The sequence below is a fragment of the Stegodyphus dumicola genome, chromosome 3, assembly GCF_044657685.1.
Source record: "Stegodyphus dumicola isolate Sdum_Otavi_A_Nest chromosome 3, ASM4465768v1".
Taxonomy (NCBI): domain Eukaryota; kingdom Metazoa; phylum Arthropoda; class Arachnida; order Araneae; family Eresidae; genus Stegodyphus; species Stegodyphus dumicola.
In genome coordinates this window covers 229,053,035-229,078,125 of record NC_140770.1, presented here as the reverse complement: position 1 = coordinate 229,078,125, position 25,091 = coordinate 229,053,035, and the positions used below count along the sequence as shown (strand labels likewise).

Here is a 25,091-nt window from a genome sequence, read left to right as displayed (position 1 = left end):
TATGTCCATAATCATTACAATTGATTGTGCATATCAGAATTATATTCTCTTTTCCATTTTGTCTATTTTATAAAGTTTATCTCTCAAATTGCATTTATTATCAAAACTGTTTTTAAAACCCACTTTGAAATTACTATCTGTCTGCATAGAATTGATAACATTTCATGGTCTTGAATACTGATTATAGGATTTATCATAAAATTTAGAACCAAATTTAGGCTTAGGATTATGCCTAAAAGTTTTATTTTCTACTTAGGTACTTTCATCCCTGCCTGGATATTTTCATATTCATCTAGCTTTTGAGCCAACTCTTTAAGATAATGAATTTAGACCAATGATCAATGAAATGATCTCGTATAGCAGTGGGGACCTTTTTCTTTAATTGATCCACAATAATAAGCTGTTTTAAAGAGTCAAAATCTGTTGCATTTAATTCAGCTAGCCACTCTTCAAAATAAATTTTTAATTTGAACGTGAAGTCCTTACATGTATTATGCAACATTTTAACACTGTCAACGAACTTTTGCTGAAACTGTTCAGGGCTTAACTTAAATTTTCTCAATAGCAGTTGTTTACCGTACTTATAGTTGTTAGCGTTTTCTTCCGATTCATGAGCAATTGAGTTATTTCATAAGGAGATAGACCCAACAGCTGAGAAACCCAGTTTTGTTTTATTTTGGTAATTCATGTGATGCTGTTGAGTATACGTATCTTATATATACTAAAGTTTAGTTTCTTCTAGGTAATGTTTTTATGGATGGTATTATAAACAATTATTAATATTTAATGACCTTTTTCGTTTTATTTAAATAACTGCATTCTAGATTTAATTTACCCATTTTTTTTTAAAGATGGATTGTAAAATGAATAATATATTTTGTAATGGAAATTAGTGCTATTTAAGAGCATTTTAATTTAAAATTTAAGTATGTTTGAAATACATTAAGAGACGATTTTAAGAAACATTTATTATGTACAGTACAAATTACGGGGGGAGGATTAACCGGGTTGCGGCTGAACCAGGGCCCGCCCCACTAAAAAAAGGCTAGGGGAAAAAATATTATTCAAGTATCATCAGCAGATATGCTAGTGAGAGAGCAGACATTGATATGAAACTTCGGCTTTCAGGCATTTTGGCAACTTTTCAGGCTTATTCCACCCCCTTCTCCCTTTTCTCTTTTGAACATGTTTTTAACAACCTGACTGCAGTTATCCCTTCTTGTGTCCTGTTCCCTTCCATACAGCTGATAATAGATGTGCTCTTAATTTGGCGATACAGCAATTGAAGACGTTCTTGTTGTCAAATAATTTTGTTACTTTTGCTGAAACATAAATTTCAATTTTTAGAACTCGCTTTGATGCTTCAAGGGAAAGCTTAGATTTTACTTTTTTGTTGACAAGTGGTTGTGAATTACTGTAATCAGTATTGCTTGTAAAATGTCAGACAAAAGGCAGTAGCATGTTGTTCTATCCACAGGGTTCGTAAGGTCCTTAAGAGTCCTTAAACGTCTTTAGATTTTTTAGAATCGATTTTTCATCCTTAAAAGTCCTTAATTTTGGCCAAAATCAGCAAAGGGCCTTAATTTTAATAATCTGAAATTTCTGTCTGTATTTATGACTGCCATTTTGAGTGTGAATTAGCATTTTGGAGAGAAATATTTTTGCAGATTCACTGACATATGTGGTTATCTTTTGAATGGGTTCATGGGTTACAATTTGTTTCTCTTTCTAATATAAATGATGGGATACTCGAGTTTCTAAGAAAGAAGTGAAACATAAGCATTTCAAAATTCATTTTTTTCTAATAAAGAGCTCTTAAACAACTTTTTGCTTTTGTGGATGGGAATTCTTTTATTATATGCTTCTAAATTTGGCGATTTATCAAAATTTTGGCGATTTTAAGATCAGTTTCTATATAGAAAATTTTTAATTCTAAGATCTGAGAAATTTTAAGCGATTTTTTTTTTAAACATCGTAACATTGATAAATTTCATTAAAGTAATGGTAATATATTGAAATTATATTTAAAAAATAACATTTAAATAAAACATTTTTATTTTTCGCTGTCATATTATAAAGCTTCATTTTGGCAACTTATTATACAATATTTTGAATCTGAAAAATAAACAAGGTTTAATGCTATAAAGCACAATCTGCGAAACACTTCTTAGCAAAAAGAAAATTAGCTATGCATTTTGAAAAAATTTAAGATATGAAAAATATCTTAAATTTTTTCATAGTAAGAGTTTTTCCCATGTAATTGTCTCTGAATATTCAATACTCTCAGAATACACATCAGTTTTCTCTGTACAATTAATTTTGCCCTTTTTCCAAAAATATTTCTGTCTTTTTGCTGTTATAGAATTGGTAAGGATAATTTTTCCATAGTATTTTAAACATTGCAGCTTAGAACGTTTAGAAAGATCTGAAGGCAAAATTTATAGACCCATGATTCTAGAAGATTCGAGAAATATGTGACAAAGTGAAAAATGTCTCTATGGTATTAACAAGTAATAGATGTATTTTACAGAAAGTTTGCGATGAATATCTTACTTTTTGAAGAACGTCTGGAAGAATAATGAAAACATAATATTTAAATGTTTTACTCCTGATACTAGAATCATTTTCTTAACATATTTATCTTCCCTTTGTTTTCTCTATTTTTCACTAGACACAAGCGTGGAAAATATTAAAAATGCTTCTAATCTTATCATATGGGCAAGTATTATAGGAAGGGATTTTTTATTAATAAAGAAATTGAAAACTTACAATTTAAAAGATTCATCTAATATGTCTTAATGCATCATATGCAGAGTTGGCACTAGGCATTTTTTCATCTGATGCAATCTCTGTGGATCCTAAATTCGACTGCATAGTGCATTTCTAAATTCTGCTTCCAGTGCTTGCTCTAAATTCTAGATTTTGTTACTCGGTGTGTCACTAAATTCTAAAAATTCTGCCACACCAGCTCTGTAACCGGCCTTTACCATATATACAGTCAAAAGTCGTTTATCCGGACTTGTTGAGACTTCGATTCCGGATTATCAATTTTTCCGGATTATAGATCATCAGTTTAAAGCTGGTAAGATGGCATACAGAAATTATAAAATTAAAAATATGAAACTGTAAATTATGAAATAAAGAGCAATTATGATCTAAAAGGTATCAAATTAAAAAAAAAATAATATTTATTTGTTTACTTTATTAAACATTTCTTTCAATGTAAGTTGTTTAAGTTGCTTCATTTCATGTGACAATACTTTCTTTTTAATTCTATTAAACAGACATAATTTCTTGTTCAGTTACAAAGTTCCGCTGTTCAAGTCCTATAATTGCTGTATCGAGAATACCTACTAATTTGTCAATCGAAATTTTTTCGTTTTTAATAAGCTCCGTGTCACTTTTTTCACTATCGGAAGTGAATTATAATGAAGAGGAATTTTATTTAAATCATATTGAAGACGAAGTACAGTGAGAGGAAATACTACATTTAGTAAGGAATTATAAGCCAAATAAAATAAAAACATCTGCCTTGAAGATAAGGATAGTGCTGACAGATCAACTTCCAATTCATTGCACCTTTCCCAGGGCAGCGTGAAATTGATTAACAGATTTCAAAATGGTTAGACAAATAAAGGATTTGCCTTTATCCATTTTTTGCAGCAATTCCACTTTTTGTTTGATGGACATCAAAATATACTTTCGCTTTGTAGATCCTTTGGGAGCTCCAGCATCATAAATTCTATTTGACATATTCGAAAGTTCAAGCTTACTTTTATAAAATTGCTCTAACAGTCTGCATAAAATAATAAGCCGGATCCAATTCGAAGCTTAAGTAACAACGCAATCTGCAACATTTAACTGAAATGGATAATTTTAGCTTAGCTTATACTGTCCATTATACATTAAACGCGCATGCGTAGTTGTATTATGCGCACACGCATATGCGCAGCCGTAAAGGTCTTACGCGCATGTGTAAACGCCTATGCGTATGCATCAAAGCGACATATGCGCAGAAAGTTTGTAGCTTTGAGGTCCGGATTATGGGTGTCCAAATTAACGACTTTTGACGTTATTTCATATTTCATCTGAATGTTCACATTACTAAAGAAATAAAATTAGCCACTTTTTCTATACATTCTAAATGCATTTAGTGTTTTTTAGAATAACAGAATTCCTTAATTAAATTCTAAAATGAAAAGGAAAAATGCTGAAGAAAGAAACTGAATACATAAAGAAAATTATTCTTCAAAGATATGTGCAGTTATTATTATGTAAATTACCCAATTGTTTATGATTTCAGCCTTTAATATAATTTCCAATTTGTATTTCCTCATATGATAGAGTTACTGAGCCATATTAAATTGAAATTAAATTGTATAATCTTTGACTTCTAGTCCACATTTTCAGTTTGAATTTGACTGTTGTTTAATTACGTCACTATGAACTATACAGTCAAAAGTCGTTAATCCGGACACCCATAATCTGGACCTCAAAGCTACAAACTTTCTGCGCATGCGTCAATGCATGATGCATTCACGCATGCGCATAGGCGTTTACGCATGCGCGCAATACCTTTACGCATGCGCATAATACATTTACGCATACGCGTTTAATGTATAACGGACGGTATAATCTAATTATCTATTTCAGTTAATGTTGCAGATTGCGTTGTTCCTTAATCTTCGAATTGGATCCGGCTTATTATTTTTTGCAGACTGTTAGAGCAATGTTATAAAAGTAAGCTTGAGCTTTTGATTACGTCAAATAGAATTTCCGATGCTGGAGCTGTCAAAGGAGCTGCAAAGCGAAAGCATGTTTCGATGTCCATTAAACAAAAAGTGGAACTGCTGCAAAAAATGAATAAAGGCATGAAGAAAGTGACAGAGAGGTGATTTGTTTCTCTAACCATTCCGAAATCTGTTTATCAATTTCACGCTGCTCTGCAGAAGGGGGGGGGACGTTGCTACGCGCAATGAACTGGAAGTTGATCTGTCAGCACTATCCTCATCTTCAGGGCAGATGTTTTTATTTTATTCAGCGTATAATTCCTCACTAAATGTAGTGTTTCATCTCGATGTACTCCGATATAATTTAAATCGATTTCCTCGTCATTATAAATATCACGAATACACAACATAGTTTTCCGGTTCCAATTTTGTAATTTCGACTATGCGTAATAAATGCTTTACGCATGCACGCGTTGAAAGAATGTTTAATAAAGTAAACAAATAAATATTAAGCTTTTTTTTTTTGTAAATTTTGATACCCGTTAGATCATAATTGCTCTTTATTTCATAAATTACGGTTTCATAATTTTAATTTTATAATTTCTGCATGCCAATCGTACCAGATTTAAACTGATGATCTATAACCGGAATCGCCGAAGTCCTGACGAGTCCGGATTAGACTTTTGACTTTAATTGATTTTGTTAGCATCAGAACATGCTTTTATGTTCTAAGTTACTTTTTAACTAAGAGTCTTATTTAAACCTTTGTCTGATATTGAAGTTACTTTCAGACATAGCGATAATTTGCTTGACGTCTGTCGGGGGTTTTGGACTATTTAACTTTTACTAGATCAAGTAAACCCTCATAAGTACATTGTTGAAAGGTTGACAAGTTAGGAGATAAAGCAGACAGAAACTAGCAAGAGCATTGTTTTGCATATTGAGACAAATTTCTAATTGTTAGAAAAGATACAATGTACGTCCAGAAAGTAAGTTCCGTTTGGTAATAAAAGTAAATTGTGTACAGCTACAGAAAAGTTATTTATTGCACAAAATTCAACAACTCTTAAACTACTTTTCCACGTAACTGCCGAAATATTGCAGGCATTTGTCATAGCGTGGCACAAGTTTTTGTATACCTTCTTCATAGAAATTTGCCGCCTGTGTCTTCAGTCAGTTGGAAACAGTTTCTTTCAGATTGTCGTCATTGTTGAAGTGTTGACTGCCAAGGAAAGACTTAAGATGTAAGAACAGATGAAAGTCGCTAGGAGTGAGGTCAGGGCTGTATGGAGGATGGTCAAACATGTCCCAGCCAAATCCCTGTAGGAGGTTTTTCGTCACATTTGCAGTGTGTGGTCGTGCGTTGTCGTGAAGAAAAACAACACCTTTTGACAGCAATCCTCAGTGCTTATTCTGTATTGCGCGGCGCAATTTCCGAAGTGTCTCGCAATAAGCATCTGCTCTGATTGTTTGACCACACGGTAAGAAATCAATGAGTAAGATGCCTTTCCAGTCCCAGAACACTGTGCACATCATTTTTCGAGGTGTTAAGATTTGCTTCGGCTTAACCTTTGCTGGGGATGAAGTGTGCCTCCATTCCATTGATTGCCGCTTACTTTCAGGGGTGTCGTAAGAAACCCAAGTTTCATCTCCTGTGACTATCTGTGTCAGAAATTCTTCTCCGCTTTCAGCATAACGGGTCGAAAACTGAAGTGCACTACCTATCCATTTTGTTTTGTGTTGCTCAGTAAGAATCTTTGGTACCCAACGTGAGCAAAGTTTACGAAATTTCAGTTTTTCGGTAACAATTTCATGCATTAGTGATCGTGAAATTTGGGGAAATTCCATAGCGAGAGCACTAATTGTAAACCTTTGGTTTTCATGGATCTTGTCATCAATCGCGTGAACCAGTTCTTCTGTAACCAAAGATGGACGCCCACTTCGTTCTTCATCGTGCACATCACTACGTCCGTCATTGAACTTTTGGACCCATCTTCTCACCATTGAATCACTCATCGCTTTTGGTCCGTAAACATCACAAATTTGCTGATAAATTTCACTAGGTTTCACTTTCCTCGCATTCAGAAAACGAATCACAGATCTGATTTCACAAGCGGCGGGATTTTCAATCAACACCGACATTGTAAACAAGCACAACAAAGCGTATGTGACTGACAGTGATCTCCAAATAGCGCACGTTTCTTCTCCTTGATACAGAGCGTCTACTGCGCATGTGCGGAACTGCGATCGCAGAGCTGCAGCGGAGATAAATTGAAACGGAACTTACTTTCTGGACGTGCCTCGTAGTTAAAGAGAAGGAAATCGATTATAAACTAGCGAAAATGTTTGGGAAGGTTTCAAATTGAAATGATGGATAAATATTTTATTGAGTGTTGCTGTTACAAAACATAGTTTTTAATGCGTTTTAATATCGTTTAAGAATCAATGTCATAAATTACATGTATTTTAAACTGTGAAATTTTATTAGATTTTAATAGGGCTTTTTTAACAAATATTGTTAAAAAATAAAATTTTTTAGTGACCATGTAAATCCATAATGACTAAGATTATCTGATTACCTAATTTAATTATTTATAACTAACTGCTTACCCATAAAAAATATCTCTACATAATAAAGTGAGTTATTTATTGCTCTTCATTAATACTCACTGTGGTCACAAGATAAAGCACAAAAATGTAAAAATTCAAGTAAAACTTATTCTTTGCATCTAGTGAGACTTAAAATAATACAAAATAACTTATCACCTCTGGTGTTTTAAAAGGCTTATTGGAGCCTTATATATGGAGTATATTAACTGGGTTACAAGCCCTGGAACTCTACATGAAGCTACGACACTAGCTGCAACAAACAAAGCCTGACTAACTTTCAACAGTTGCCAACCGTGCCTACATCAGGCCTTTCAGGTTTGTTCTGATCAGCAGGTCTCTCTTTAGACAAGCAGCAGCGGTGATAACATTCAGTCTTTTGGTTATGAATCATACTGATTATGATCTTACTTCTCATTTTAACCTATGCCGTTTGACATGAAATCTACCTGCTATTTACTAAACCTCTAGACTGACCAAGCATGTGACAAAATGAGACAAAAAATGTCAACATAAAGCTAACTGTAAAACGTAAATGTTACTTATCTTCTTTCATATATGACCAACTATTATAGGTGTAAAATATTTAATGCTGCTTGATAAATTGCATAAAGTTTATTTTATTCTCAAACTTATTAATAATTAAGTTCATTAATTCATGTTTAGTAATAATGTATACTACTTAGGGATGTATTTTATTTTTAGGGTGGTATTACAAAAGTGAAATTCAGGCATAGATAATATTTTTAATTGAATTTATTCAGTTCCCATTTGCTCGTCGATCCTTAATTTTCCTCATTAACGGTACTTAAAAGTACTTAATTTCCGTGTGCAGAAATGTGTACGAACCCTGTTCCATTCATCAGAAGCTTGAAACAATAAGTAAAATAGAAAACGGATCAAGTGTGAAATCAGTGTCTTTGCAGTATGGGCAGCAACTGGCTTTGGGTTAATCATGATTTTGAGCTAACTGTGCATATCCTCTTCCATATTACCCTGTTAAATTGGGAGTTGACTGTAACTGTTATTTAATTGAAAGACATGAAATTGAATGTTATTCATTCATGATTTATATTTGCTGGAAATTTCTTAAAGTTTAAACAGTATAAAATGAAAATGTCAAGTTTTTTAATTAATCATGCATTTTCTGTGTTTAATCTTTTTTTATTCCTATGAATTTCATAGGTAGTTCGTTTGGTAAAATCCCATAGCAGGTGAAGTAGGGCCATTAAGAATTCCTTTTCCTGTTTGCTCCAACTTCTTTTGCTGCTGTAGTCTCTGTATTTGTTATTTGCCAATTACTTCAAGCCTAAGTGTGAGGATTTCTGAAGGGAGGCAAATGGGTCCATTTTTCATCCAAAGTAGACACATTTTCTTCTTTTCAGGTCTAGGTTGAACAATGTTTTTCTTACATCACATGAACGAAATATGAAAATGAATTTTTTAATGTAACAACATTCATATTATATAATATGTAATTCTATCTAGGACCAAAATTAGTAAAGAAGCAAGAACAAGGAAAACTGGCTAGGGTAGATTGAAGGGTGCCCCTTGTATTTTGCGAAGTTGTTGATTCATTTATCGCCAAGTTGTTTCATTTATGGTAACCTGAGTAGTTGAATGTTATGAAAACCCTATTATGACATAATCAGTTGTGTGATAGTGGTAAATTTTGAATTATGGGAAAAAATTTGTAAGGGCTTGTGGTGTGTGTTGGTTAGGAAGTACATTGCTAGCTTTGTGGTTTAAATGGTAAAATGTGGTAAAATTAATTCGAAGTTTCTGTATGATTTGGAATGAAAAGGGAAAAGAGCATTATTTGACTGGTTTGTAAATGAAAGGTTTACTTAGTAGCCATTATAAGTATTCTGCTCATAGGAAGGAAATGCATATGGTTGAATGTCGGAGAACACAGACACTACGGAGGGGATATTTTTTACTCTTATTTTTGTGCATTTATATGCCGTCGCCAGTGTACAGATTCTAGTTCAGATAATTTTAGGAAGTTTTTTGAATGTTCTTAAGGAATTTTGTTTGACTGAAGAAAGGGAAATTTTTAAATAAGGTAAGACGATATTTCCTTTGTGTAAGTGCTAAGATGAATTTCGTTTTTTATGTTATTTGATTGTTTGATTTAAGATGTATTTTATTGAGATTATATATTTTTTGTTAGCTGCTCCTTTGATTTTTCAAGTGAAAATATATCAATGTGTACATGGAAAGTTAAGAAAGTGCACAATGCCAAGTTTGCACAATTCTCTAACTTTTTTTTTGTGAAAATAGGTCAATGTGTACATGTATACAGAGTTTGTGCAATTCCTTGACTTGTTTTGTCTTTGTGTAGCGGTGATTTTTGGTGCAAAATCGTTGCTGCACAAAGCCAAAATAGCAATTCAAAGAACTGCACAAACTTGGTATCCATGTACTGCCAAAAAATCGCAATTTTTGCCAAGGAAAGGGCACCCTTAAATATATTTTTACCAGAAAAACAACTATAGCGACTATTGGGTGATAATATTGTAAACAAATTATGGAGCATCTGCTTAACAAAACAGGTACAGAGAGCACTTAAGTGCTGAATGAATGAAAAGTGCTTAAGAGATTAGTCAGGAATTCATCACACAGAACTCATTAAGAGGGAGGGATATCTTCTCCTGGCCCAATTTTTAAAGGTCTTGATTTAATAATACCTGTGAGGTTGAAAAAGTTCAACTTGTATAATTGATTTTTTATGTAACCATTTTTTTAGAGAATTCTTTTAAAATTTGTCTCTTCTTGTTATTAATAAAAAAGCTACGGATTTTTCAAGTTTATTTTCTCTTCTCCAGCACTATAGTTCCATGGCGGCTCTTTAGGCAAACTCTTCATGAAGTTCATCCTATAAGTTCTGGTTTAGAAGCTATGGCACTGAAATCAACAATAGACCTTACATGTAATGATTACATATCAAATTTTGAATTCGATGTCTTCACAAGGTATATTTATTATTTTTTTTATTTATAATCTTTTTGAAAATAGGGAGTAAAAATAGATTATTTGTACATCAGTTATAAACAAGCAAATCTGTTGTCCTGTCTGATTTAATTAAAAATAACATAATAAATGTAAAATAATTCAAGTTCAAAAATGGTGTAAAATAAGATTGGAATCCCTTTTATAGCAATATAAAAATTTTGAGAAGTATTTAATTTTTTTATAAAATTTAATAATCTTCAGATTGTTTACCAAACTTCAGATACCAGTTTATCAAGTCAAAATTCATTACTTTAAATATGATTTTTTAAAGAAATAAATATCACCATCAAATACTATTTCACATACAGAAGAAATATAACACTTATCGAGTACTTTCATTTGAATTGTTATCAAAATAATAGAGCACTTTTAGACGTTAGTTGACAATAAAGTGTCAAAACACTTTTTTTAGAAAGTAATTATTCATGAACTAATCAAAGAGTGAAAATAATAATTTAAAAATTTTTTGTTATGCAATGAGCTATAAATGTTTTTTAAGTATCAGTGGCAAACATAGGAGTCTATATTTTTTATTGACTTGTGCACCGACTCCAAAGAAAATGGGACAGTTTTATATCTTCTATTCTTCTAGGCCAACTGGTGAAAATTCAACTTCCATTTTTCATGCCTCAAAAATGCAACTTAAAATATATAACAGATATAAAGCATCGTTCTAAAATATTATGCGTGTTTTTTTATGTGTTATTTTTTAAATCTCTCGTTATAGTTTAAGCACAGGAAATTTCTATCAATAGTTCTTTTTCTTCACAAGAGAAAATTCAGGTACATTGGAACAAAACTGGATTTATTATCCAATTTTATTTTTCATAATCCTTAGGAAAATACATGTCGAAATTATTTATCTATGAAAAACAATGATTTTTTAATTTTGGATGCTAACTCTTCTTTTATTTTAAAATTATGTTTGTTTAGAAAACTTTCTAAAAGTGGTAAAAAGCTTAAAATATTATTATCCAATTCTTTGATTATCAGCTCGAGTTTTTTTTTATCCTTGCATTTATTTTATCACTTATCACTATTCAAACAAATTAACACTTTGTTCTTTTAATCCTAAATTTAATTCATTAAATTTTCAAAAATATCAGCTAAATATGCTAAATGCACTAACCATAATTCAATTTTGCAATGAATAAACAATTTTGCAATTCAAATTTTGAATCATAGGAAAATTTGAATGTCTGATTGAAATTCAAAAAGATGATTTAAAACTTTGCCTTTAGATGACCACCTTACTTCGGAATGTAACAAGAGCATGTCATGTTCACTGCCCATCTTGTGTCATAAAATCATAAAATTAGTTGAATTTAAAGCTTGGCTTTTAATGAAAGTAATTTTCACAGCTTGAATCAAAACGATTTTCAGGTTTTGGGGGATTTTTTCGTCTATTAAAACTTCATGATGAATGGAGCAGTGAGTAAATTTAGTTTAAGATGCAACTTTGTTTTGAGAAATAACACCGAAATGTTTTCCTGTTAAAGCCAAGCTCTGTCACTTCTTACAGCTATGCACTTATTCCAAGGAATATCATTCTCAGACATAAAATCGTCAACTACTTTGAAATTTTCATTTGCAGTTGCTCTATCATGAAGAGATTCACAAAATACTTTTCAGCAATCTGTTTGTCTTCTTCAAAATGTAGCTAAACTATTAAGTGAGCAAAGTTCATTATTAGTAATTTCATCTAATTGTAATGCAAAATACTCACTGTGTTTTATTTTTTTAATAACTGCCTCTTTTATGCAAATTGCCATTTCATGACTTCGTCGACTTACTATATCATTTGATAACAGAATATTATCATGTTCATTAGACGCTTTTTCATTGAATAATGTTAAAATGATATCATTAGCTGCTGATAATAAAAGATTTTCTCCAATAGTGTGAGCCTGTCCTGTCCTGGCAATTCTTATCCCTCAGGGGGCTCACTTTTGTGAGTACGGGTGTGGCAATCCCGAGGTACCCTAGCCCTTCAGGGGATCATCTTCTTGGTGAGACGGGTGTCACGATCCTGGAGCCCCAGTGATCTATCCTCTTTTCCGTCTCCTCTCCTCTTTCCTGGAACTTTTTCCCTTCTCTTCTCCCTCGTGGTTTCTCTCTATGGAGTTTGGGGCTCGTCACGAGATATTGGAACAGCCCTTGTCTCTAGTCTTCGAGTGGCGAGAAAACTGCCCACGTGTTTGCCGTGCGTGGAGACCCGTGTCGCTGGAAAGGAGGGTCCTGGTAGTTGAGGGGCGAGGTACTGTCCCCAACACACTACTTTGGCCTCTGCTTCAGCTAAACGGGAGGCACCTTAGTCGTCCTCACGGGTGTCAATCGGCTGGTCACTAGTCCTTGTGTCAGTGGCTTGGGGTCAAGCTCTCGGGAGTACCTGCTTTCGGGAAAGCCGACTGTGGGGCTTCAGTTTGCGTATAGGTCTGGCTAGCCCTAACACAGGAATCTGTGTTCCCTTGTTGGGCTCCGTGGTGGGCGGGGCCGTCGGACCCGAATCTTTATTCTTTCACTATGGCATCTTCTCATATCTACTTAATTAAAGATTTCGAGGTAACTCCAGTCACTCAAGTCAATCCAGTCATTCAAACTAGTTCTGAAACGTCTACAGCTAAACCAGTCACTCAACCTAGTTCTGAAACGTATACTGCTAAACCAGTCACTCAACCTAGCTCTGAACCATCTACTAATAAACCAATCATTCAACCTAGTTCTGAAACGTCTACTACTAAACCAGTCACTCAACCTGTCACTCAACCTAGTTCTGAAAATTCTGCAAAAAAATTACGGACAGATGCAAATAAAAAAAATCATAACAATAGTCCTCGTTTCCTAGTCATCTCTAGTCCTTCTGGCGAAATGCATAAGATGTCTCCTTTCGTAATAAACAAATACATCCAGTCTTGTATTGGTGAGCCGAGAAACATAAAGCGTCTCCGCTCCGGAGACTTGCTTATTGATACAAACTCAGCCACCCAGTCTGCTTCTTTACTTCAGATAACTAAACTTGGGCAAGCGAATGTCACTGTAACACCACATAAGTCACTCAACTATTGTCGGGGTGTAATCTCAGAATTCGACCTTCTGTATGTTTCTGAAGAAGAGATCGCTTCTGAGTTATCCGAACAAAATGTCTGCGGTGTAAGGCGGATCAAGATGCGTAAAGAAGGTAAGTTGATAGACACGAAACACGTGATCCTTACCTTCAACACGCCTGATCTGCCTAAGAATATTAAGGCCGGATATCTAAATATTCCTGTAAGACCTTATATTCCAAACCCTATGCGATGTTTCCAATGCCAGCGTTTCGGCCATTCTAAGACGTCTTGTCGTGGCAGCCTCACATGCGCCCGATGCTCACAGATTGGCCACGATTCTGATAATTGTACCGCTGCGCCTTTGTGTATAAATTGCAAGGGTGACCACCCAGCATTTTCTCGCTTGTGCCCAAAATGGAAATCGGAAAAAGAAATCCAGACTACAAAAGTTACTAGGAACATCTCTTACGCCGAAGCCAGAAGACTAGTCCAGAGCACACAGCTTCGACCAAATTCATCATACGCCAGTGCTGTTAAATCATATCGTACAGTTGCCACCCAAACATCAATAGGCACACAGACCCTACCAAATAAAACCCAACCGGCTACATCCAACAAGAAAAAAGAAAATGCAACCCATATAGTACAAAAGAAAGAAACAGTTATTCAAAGTAAGCCGAAAACTGCCACACAAAAAATATCAAATAAAAATAGAAGTCGCAGCAATAGCTCTCTTGATGACATGATTTCTGAATCTGCGGATTCAGACTTTATGGAAGTGGAAGAGGGTCTGGAATTTCCCAGGCATCTACTTCCACGAAAAACAAAAGAACAGCACAGGAAAAACAAAAACCATTCATAATGGCCACCCTCGTGTCATGGAACTGTCGCGGTTTCCACCGAAATTTGCTTGACATCAAATCTATAATAAATGTGTACCATCCTGTGTGCTTAGCAATACAGGAAACAAATCTGAAACCAGAACACCATGCAAAACTTCGGAGGTTTTCTTTCGTCAGGAAGGATAACCTTGCAGGTGAGCGTGCCAGTGGAGGAGTAGGTCTCCTCTCCTCACTGGATTATCCCTCAAATGTACTTCCTTTGACGACATCCCTCCAAGTTGTCGCTACTCAAATAAATTTTGATATTGTTGTTTCATTTGTTTCTTTGTATTTGCCTCCAAATGAGCACATTTATCAGCAAGATTTAAATAATCTAATAGAGCAGCTGCCTGAGCCTTTTATCATAATAGGAGATTTTAACGGCCATAGTCCACTCTGGGGTAGCAAAGATACAAATTGCCGAGGAAGACAAATTGAGCAGATGATCGAAGATCACAGCCTTTGTCTCCTAAATAATGGGCAAGATACGTACTTCCATGAGCCTTCAAGGACATTCCACGCTCTCGATCTTGCCATCTGTTCACCATCTCTGTTGCCTTTTTGCACTTTTAATGTGGGTAAAGATCTTTACAACAGTGATCATTATCCCATTCTTGTGTCTCTTGCACGAAGAGGAGCAAACCCCATGTCGAGACTCCCTCGGTTTATACTGGACAGGGCAGACTGGGAACTCTTCTCTTCCATTGCAGAGCTCACAGATGAAATGGTAGAAGATGCGCATATCGATGACGCTGTTGAAGCTGTTACTAATACTATTATTCAGGCAGCTATGCTCTCCATTCCTAGAACATCAGGAAAACTAAAATATTCCAAACCATGGTGGAATCGCGACTGTCATGAAGCACTGAAAAAACAGAAAAAAGCATGGGGTATTTTTCGTAGATATCCTACTCTGCGAAACCTCATAGCCTTTAAAAGAGCCAAAGCAAATGCACGAAAAGTAAGAAGGCAGAGCCAGAGGGATTCCTGGATTTCATATGTGTCGTCAATAACATCCTCCACGCCTAGCAAGCGGGTTTGGGAAAGAGTTCGAAAGGCATGCGGCATATATAAAGACCACTCACTTTCCTTTTTGGAAAAAGATGGCCGAGTGATTAGCTCCATAGAGGAAATTGCGAATACTATTGGTGAGACTTTTGCTTCCGTTTCTTCCAGCAGAAACTATACACCTGCATTTCTTTCTATGAAGCAGCACTCTGAAATAAATCCCATCGCATTCAACTCTTCCAAATCTGAGCCTTACAATAGAGACTTTACTATGCTTGAATTAAGGAGTGCTTTATTGCAGACACATAGGTCTTCTCCGGGTCTTGATGGAGTGAATTATGAAATGCTAAAGCATCTGTCCTGTAAGTCACTGAATGCCCTTCTCACTCTTTACAATAGGGTGTGGAAGGAGCGTGCCTTTCCAAGTGAATGGAGGAGCACTGTTGTCATTCCTATTCCTAAGCCAGGGAAAGATCCAAGGAATCCCTCCAACTATCGGCCAATTGCCCTTACGAGTTGCCTCTGCAAACTGTTTGAAAAGATGGTAAACAGCCGCCTAGTCTACTTCTTGGAAAAGAATGATATTATATCGCCTTATCAGAGTGGTTTTCGAAAGGGAAGAACAACTGTAGATAACATGCTCCTCTTAGAGACATCTATTCGAAAAGCATTTGTAAGAAGAAGCCACCTTGTCTCGATATTCTTCGATATTGAAAAGGCTTATGATAAGGCATGGAGATACGGTATACACCGGGATCTTCACGAGAGTGGCTTGTGCGGCAACCTACCAATTTTCATTCAAAATTTCTTGAACACTAGAACTTTTCAAGTAAGAATTGGCTCTGTTTTTTCGGATGTTTTTGAACAGGAAGAGGGTGTGCCTCAAGGCTGTGTGCTTAGTGTAACCCTGTTTAGTTTAAAAATAAATTCTGTACTAAAAGAACTTCCTCCCACCATCTTGGGATCTCTATATGTTGATGATCTGCAGATTAGCTGTCGAGGAGCAGACATGAGATATGTAGAGAGGCAACTGCAGATGGCTCTGAATAAGATCCAAGAATGGTCAGAAAAACAGGGATTTACATTTTCGAAACAGAAAACTGTGTGCGTGCACTTTTGTAGGAAGCGAGGTCTCCATCCTGAACCTGAGTTATATTTGAATGGTACAATTATTCCAGTTGCGCCTGAAGTAAAATTTTTAGGAGTGACGTTCGACCGAAAATTGACTTTCCTTTCTCATGTTTTAAACCTGAGAAAGAAGTGTCTAAAAACACTAAATATTTTAAAAGTGTTGGCGAACACCTCCTGGGGTGCAGAGCGTTGCTCCATGCTTCGCATTTACAGAGCGCTCGTCCGCTCTAAACTGGACTATGGCTCAGTGGTTTATGGATCCGCTCGGTCATCTGTTTTGTTAAAACTGAATCCTGTTCACCATCAAGGTCTGCGGATTTGTTCAGGAGCTTTCAGGACTTCTCCTGTGCAGAGCCTATATGTTGACTGTAACGAACCATCACTTTATCTGAGGCGTGAGCAATTGTCCCTTTTGCAATATTTTAATACTCTATCTCAACCTGAACATCCCAATAAGCTGTGCTTACTTGATAATGAGTGTAACACATTATTTGAAACACGTCCATCCTGTGTTCCTACTTTCCCTTTAAGAGTTCGCCCTGTCATTGAGGAACTCTCCCTCTCTGATATGCACCCCCAAGCAGTACAAAATTTCGAAATTCCACCTTGGGAAAATTCACGGATCCAGCTTCTTGATGTTTTTAAACATCACGTAAAGGCGAGCACTAACGAGATCGTTTACAGACAAATTTTCGCTGAGCACAGACACAAATATAGCAGTTATCATCCGATATACACAGATGGATCAAAGTCAAATGATCATGTCGGGATGGCTTTTGTATTTCAAGATTACATTGAGAGCAGATGCCTGCACCATGCTTTCTCAGTCCTAACATCTGAACTATCTGCTATATATTATGGTCTTTTTTACATCTCAAAGCTCTGCCACAAAAAGTTCATAGTTTATACAGACTCGTATAGTGCTCTTAAATCCTTGGAAGCTTTTCCCAACACTCAGAATCCTGTGGTAGTGGATGTTCTCAAAATTCATAGAAATTTAACGATACGAGGATATGAAATCCTATACTGCTGGGTTCCCAGGCATACGGGAATAAAGGGAAACGAGCTTGCAGACATCGCGGCAAAATCTGCTGTCGAACTGTCCAGTCGCCTTATCCCTTTTAGAGACATCTGCTGTGTCATCAAGGGAAAGATACGAAAAAAATGGCAGCAAATTTGGGATGTTCAGCATCACAACAAGTTGAGAAACATCAAGCCTAGAATTGAGCATTGGGATTTTGCTGGAAATCGTAAAGAGGACGTTCTTTTGACTCGACTCAGAATTGGTCACACCAGAGTCACACATAGCTATCTTCTCAAAGCTGAAAATGAGCCTGTTTGTTTTAATTGTAATGTTTGTTTATCTGTTCGTCATATTTTAATTGAGTGTCCATGTTTTAATAGTCTTCGCCAGAAATATTTTAATAGCTATGACTTACCTCTCGACCGTTTAATCGGAAGAGAGGTCAATTCTAATTTATTTTATTATTTAAAAGAGATTGGCTTTTATTACCAAATGTAATTTGTTTTGAAGACTGTGTCTTGAATGTTAATATGTGCTTTTAACTTGTTTTTATATGACTTCATCCTCTGGATTTGGTACATTTATCTACTTGTTTTTATTTATTGAATTTTAATGTCATCAATTGTAATCATCTCATCTTTTGTTTGGCGCGTCATAATCATCTCTGGTTTTTGCGCCATAATTACTCACTCACTCACCCCTGGCAATTCTTAGGCTTACTAGGTTCCAAAGCTTTTTCACCTGAAGAAACAAAACCTTTTATTACTTGTTTACTGTATTTGAATACCGATAATTCTCTCTTAAACATTCTTCAGATTTATCATTTAAATTGGCATACTTAGATTCAAGATGTCTTTTAAGAAACGATGGCTTCATACTTTGACTGGGTAATACTTCGCCGCAAACAACACATTGAGGTTGAGGGTCCATTTCATCTCCATTCCAAGTAAATTCAAATGATAAATAACTTTTATTATATTTTCTTATAAACAATTTTTCTTTTTAATATTCTTAGTGCTAATAGATTGTTCTAGATCCATCACTTGGGAATCATCGCTTTTCTGCTTATTCAATCCTAACCATTTTTCCATTTCGAAAAATCTAAGTTTGTTTTATAATTTTTTCACAAATATTTAAATATGCAATATATTTTTAAAAAAACGACAATATTCTCAAATCGCAATACAAAGCAACAAGGAGACAAAATACCTGCTGTTAAAGACAAGCAAATCAACGTAAAAAAAAAAAAAAAAAAAAAAAAGAGCTCTAATTGAAAATAAAGCAGTATGCCCAGAAATAGTGGCTACATAAATTGCAGATATCCTAATAAATCGATAAACTCTGAAAGAATTGATGAGATACTTTTATCTTTTTATAGGAGCTTATTTTTATTTACAACTCCTTTTAGAAACATCATTTATAACAAATTTTGTTATGTCTATGGCTAAAGTATATTTGTGAAAATAAAAACTGATTATTTTGCTATGTCTATGAGCATCTGCTGACCTTGAACAAAGCTCAGATTGTATAAATTTATGAGTGTTACAGAAAAAACTTAAACAGGATGTTAAGGTATTAAGTTTTTTTTTTTTTTTTAATCTAATAGTTAAAATACTTTGTTTCTTTGCGTACCACCTATTTTTCTCTAGCGTAGCAAGCAGTTGAGATTTGCTGCTATAGATGATAATAAAAGCAGATGTGATTTACATACTTTGTTGTAATCTTCAATGAATTGTAGCAGTTATTTTGAACCTTAAATTTTAAAATTAACTGTTACTGAGGATTATTCATATGGAATTTTTTTATCTCATTTTTATTAATAATGTCTAATAAATTTTTAGGCATATACATTTTAACACAAACATGCAGTAGAAATTGCCAAATTTTCGGGATGTACCATACACTTGTCTAATATGCGCATAACCATTCTTTCGGCTACTGTACTCATAACAGTCTTGAGTCAAGCAGCGCCACAATTTTTGTTGTATTCCAATTTCCAACCATTTTTATAAACAAATCGGGATATTTTCCCTCTTAGTTAGTTAGAAATTAAAACCTTGTGTTGTTTGCCAGAAAGGGAAGAAACTGCAGTAAAATTTCTTTAGGAATATGGAATTTTGCTGAAAATTTTCTAAAAGGAACAACGAGCAAATTGTTTCCTAGATAGCTGCTGTTGCACAAAGCTAAGTCTGTAATTTTTTTTTTTTTTTTTTTTTTTTTTTTTTTTTTTTTTAGTGAAAATAGATCACTGTGTACTTCAGGAGAATAGTGCAAAAAATTAAAGAAAAATTTGCAGAATGTAAGTTATTTTTATAATGTATCACATAATCCTTATTTAATAATTTAAATTTTTTTTTAAATTCCTAAAAAGTATTTTCTCTTCATATGTTGATAATGTTTACCAACATATTATCGATAATTTGAAAATCTTTGTAAAAAAAGAAGAAAAAAAAAAAAAAAAAAAGTTGCAAAAACAACCAACTTGCACCCTATAAATAACTTTTACCTTTTCATCTGTAGAAAATTTCCAAATTGTGCCAATGTCGTTGTGTTAAGTATCAGTTTTTATTAATAATACATGAAAAGGTTTTTAAAATTTATAAAGAATATTAATCAAAAGTTTAAGGTTTTTTTCTTGCCGAAAAGTAAATTATTACCTTCGCCATAGTATCCTTTCGTTACTTTACTTCATTTTCTATGCAAAGAAATTTATTTTGTGAATCTCAAAATTGTGCATCATATATGTATTTAGTACTTCTGAGTATATCAAACGATACATTAAAAAATATTATAAATAAAACATGCTATCGTCTACTGCAGAAGTGTTTGACAATTCCAAAGTTTACAGGAATATAAGATTTCTGTCTTCTTTTCTGTGTGTAGCAAAGTCAAACAACAAAAATGTTTCTGAAGGTCTTTTATGCCCAAAGATATTTGTGCCATTAATTGAATAATAAACATCTTTAACTGTTATTTTCATTAGAAAGGTCCCTAATGTTACTATCAAAGATCCTTTTGGTACTGTTCTGTTATCGGGACCGGATTCAGAAATGTATGAATGTATACATATATGTATATCTATACTCGTATATGTAAGCTGCTTTAAAAATAATTGGCTACCTCAAATTTAACATTCTAGATTTGGTGATCTTCGCTTAAATTCATCTGTTCTCCCAAATTCGAGAATCTTCTGTGTTATTTAACAACATCAAATTAACCAATCACAGATTAGCTCTACTTATACCTCAGACTTGGTATAAATACTCTTGGCAAAATATCTATGTCATTCCTTTACTAGCTTCGCCACTGCTAATACATCCCCATAACTTCGCTTTTTATCTGACTACGTCATTTCCTTTTAAAAAGCCAATGCACATACAAATTTATCATATTCAATTATGATTGAATAAGTGTTTGCCAAAGTAATTGGATATGTGTAAAAAATAAAGACTGGTGATTTGTCAAAATTCAGTTTTGTTGCCTTCATCTGTATACCTTAACTACAGCCGTGACTATAATTGAAAGCTGTTAAGAGTTCCAGTCTTCGACTGTGCATTCAAAATCATTACACACATATATATTCATACTTACATATATACATGCAAACATGAACACATTCATCCATACACATTTCTGAATCTGGTCTTGATAACAGGATACCATCATTTTTATCAAAGCAAAATATATATTTATGTAGATATAGAATTTTAAATAAACATAGCTTTAAAAGTTAAATTGTAATTTATCAAAGTCTGAAGTCTAAAAATAAGCGGTAAAATAAATCATGATTCCTGTTATATATTTTTTCACTGTATTATTTCTGTTGTATTAAAATTGTTCTTTTAAAGGAATTAAAAAAGTTGTCCTTCTATGTGGATATCATTTTATATCACACCAAGATTTACCACCTTCTGCACTTCTATGCTTTACGTCTGTCAAAAACTACAAATTAACCTGCATTCTTCAACTTGAGAATATTAAACAAGTGTTTATTTCAAGTGACATTATATTTATCTTACAAGCTGAGGTGTCAAGACAATGCTGTAGTTTTAAATCTTAGGCTGAGTACTTAAATAGCTGGGAATTAAGAAGATGATTTTTAATCTTGCATTATTCTGTGAGAAACCATTCTTTTGCATTATGATGCATCTTTTAACCAGTCAGTAACCATTATGCAGAACTGCTGTGTACTGAAAATAAGTTTGTGTATTTAGTTATCCCTAATGTTCTCCAGATATGTTTCCATGGGATAATTTTTGCTTCCCTAAAACTGTAGTGTCCTTTAAAATGAAGTTTTTTTCCAGCATGAAAAAGTTACAAGGAATGCAACATTCTTCTCTTACAGCAGTCCTGAAAACATACCTCTGGAGACTTTCTCATTAATTACCTGTTGAATTTGTATTAAGACGGGAGCTTGCATAGTTATAAACTCTGCAGTGTTTTCTATTTTTACAATATATTTCAATTAGTTAATTACCATACTGTGAATATACGCTATAACTCGATTACTTGGAACTTCAGTTAGTGAAAATTTTGATAGAATGATTGTATGAGCTAGAAGTTCGAAGGTAAGTCAAAGTGAATATTGAAACCTACTATTTAAAACTGATTCAAGTTCGAAGTCCAATTTTTAATATATGTTCTCTGAAGGGGATATTCCTTCAATTATGGCTTATTGAAACTTGACTATGTTTAGACAGATTTTTCAGTTTTTACCATAAAACTGAAATTCCTATGCAAAATATAGCATTAACAATATAAATTAAGTTTAAAGAGTTTGATGGCTATCTATGATCAGATCTCCTCTTCTAGTAAAAATATATGAAATATAAATTTTTATATTAAGCTTCTTACAAAGAAGGTTTCAAAATAACCAGTTTTTTTTTTCATGCTGTTGCAGATAATTAAAAAAATATATATTCTTTCATATTGTCAGTTTCTGGTATTAAAAATTGTCAAAATTTAGACTATTTGAACCTGATATTAAGATTGGAATGTAGTACAAAGTCCGTAATCCGGACTCGTTGGGACTTTGGCGATTCCGGATTAGGGGTTTTTCCATATTATAGATAATCGATTTAAATCTGGCAAGATGGCATGCAGATATTATACAATTAAAAATATGAAACCATAATTTATGAAATAAATAGCAATTATGATCTAAAAAGTATCAAAATTTACCAAAAAAAAAAAAAAAAAAAAAAAAAAAAAAAAGGCTCAATATTTATTTGTTTACTTTATTAAACATTTCTTTCAATGTAAGTTGTTTAAGTTGCTTTGTTTTTTGTGCTAATACTTCTCTTTAATTCTATAATTCAGACATAATTTCTTGTTCAGTTACAAAGTTCCACTGTTCAAGTCCTGTAATTGCTGTGTCGAGAATACCGACTAACTTGTCAATCGAAATTTTTTCGTTTTCAATAACCTCTCTGTCACTTTCTTCACTATCGGAACTGGTATTTTCTGGATCTAGAACCATACTGCAGATTTCGCCATCCGTTAATTGATTGATGATTGGGGCATTGTCGTTGAAATGAAGAACTTTTGTTATATCATCTTCATTTATTACTGCTTATCCACATTTCTTTACAAAATCCAATAACTGGAAAATTTCACCTTTAGTTTGCGATGAACAAAAACCTTCAAATTCACGGCTGTTGTCCGTTCTACATTAAACGCGCATGCGTAAACGCATTACACGCATGCGTAAAGCATACAAAAAAAAAAAAAAAGGTTTGTGGCTTTGAGGTCTGGATTATAGATCATTCCGCATAATGGACATCCAGATTACAGACTTTGTACTGTTAGGTTGAATGTAGCAAACACTGGATTCTGTTTACCAAAAACGTTTGATTGTTGCTTTCTTCCTCTATCATTTGGTAAGCTCATTCTAGCTCAGATATTTGACCTCTGGGTTTACTTTAAGCTTAATTTGCACTTAAAATGTCTAGAAAATGAAGAACATTCACCCTGAAAGACACATAGAAAAGTTGTGGTATTTTAACTGTAAAAGAAACTGAACATCTTATGTCAACACTGAAAATAAATGTTTCTGAAAAAGGGAAACTACAAGAGTTTGAGGAAAACCACTTTGTGTGGGCTTACACTAGTGAAAAAGAATACAAGAAATAACATCATGAAGGGCAACTTTTTTTTTTCACTGAAAGGCTGTATAAATTAAAATTACATTATAGATCAGTATATTGTATCATAAATGGAGAATCTAAAGATGTCTCAGCTGAATTTGTTGAAGATTCAGGAATTTATTCAAAGAAATGTATGAATATCATCTTAAAATGTTTTTAGTATTCAGGAAAGTTGTCTTTTCTTTCATCCCCTGTCTTTAAAATGCTTAGCCTCTAAAGATGTTCATTATGATGAACAAACTTTTAATTTTACTCTAACCAAATACTGACGAAATGAAAAGGAAACTACTCGTAAGAATATCAGACAAAATAAGTTGTTCCAAAAATGAGTGTGGTATGCAGGGGTGGCTCTGTCAGGCGAGTGATTCAGCTCGCAAATAAAATATATATATGTATAAATATGGTAAACTAAAACTACACAATATCCAGAAGGAAGTAAGGCAAACTGTTTCTGAATGATTATTTAATTATTTTAGTTTAAAGTCTGACTTTTCTTTCCATTTGAATTTGTTTTCAAAATGATGATGTAAATCATCATTATGATGAAGTAATCATCAAATCATGTAATGTAATGATGATGATGTAATCATCTTTTAAAATGATGTAAATATAGATTTGTACCCTTTGGAAAATTTAGTTTACGCACTCGAACTTTCTTGAATTTCAACATGTGGCTGTTACCGACATAAAGTTTGACCAGAATAAAATAGTGAGGATTATTTCGGATATATTTGCAGAATGCCACAAGAAAACCATTAAGGTTTAGTTGAGGTAATTAGCCATTAAGAAGATAACATCTTTTTATTTATTTGCATAAAATTTGTAATTCCTGAAGGTTTCGTCACAGCCAGTAAAGTTCAAGAAAGTTCGAGGGCATCAGCTAGATTTTCCAAAAGCCACAAGTCTATATTTATATCATTTTAAAAGTATTGAAACGAATTTGAATGGAAAGAAATGTCTGACTCTAAATAATCGTTCAGAGACAGTTTTCCTTACTTTCTTTTGGGTACTGTGTAATTTTAGTTTACCATATTTATACATGTATTATGTACATAAATATGTATTTTAGAACAATATTATATTTAAATCTAATATATATCATAAATCCAATATATAATATAAGTCACAGTTTCAAAAGTGTCAGATGAATTTCGTGAATCAGCTGAGTAGAGCAAGAGATAGAGAAATGTCCCCCTCTCCTTTCTTTGAGGCGGTGTACCTGCTCCAGTTTAAGGAAATTAACTTCGTGTTAAATTTTTCAGTTTGTTAATTCTCCTTCTTAGTTGTTTAATAGAAGTAAATCCCTTAATTTACTATAACCTGTGAAAATTATAATCGATTTTTTTAGTAGGGTAAAATTTATATTTCTAATAGAGTTTAGTAACTGATTTATATAATTAAGATAAAATAACACGCCGAACAAGTATTAATTTAGAAGTCAAACAACAAAAATCAGTGTTGTATTTGCAAATTTTCACAGGACTAGTTTCAATGGTTTTACC

At 33.6% G+C, this 25,091-nt stretch overlaps 1 protein-coding gene across 1 annotated transcript in view; it reads left to right on the top strand.

The window, feature by feature from the left end:
* The window catches only part of Cbl (E3 ubiquitin-protein ligase CBL), a 124,311-nt gene that overhangs the window by 15,696 nt on the left and 83,524 nt on the right, over positions 1–25,091 (top strand). Inside the window, exon 2 of the mRNA XM_085813880.1 lies at positions 10,166–10,312. Within this exon, the coding sequence (XP_085670006.1) occupies positions 10,166–10,312 (147 nt within the window). The remainder of the gene's footprint in view (positions 1–10,165; positions 10,313–25,091) is intronic.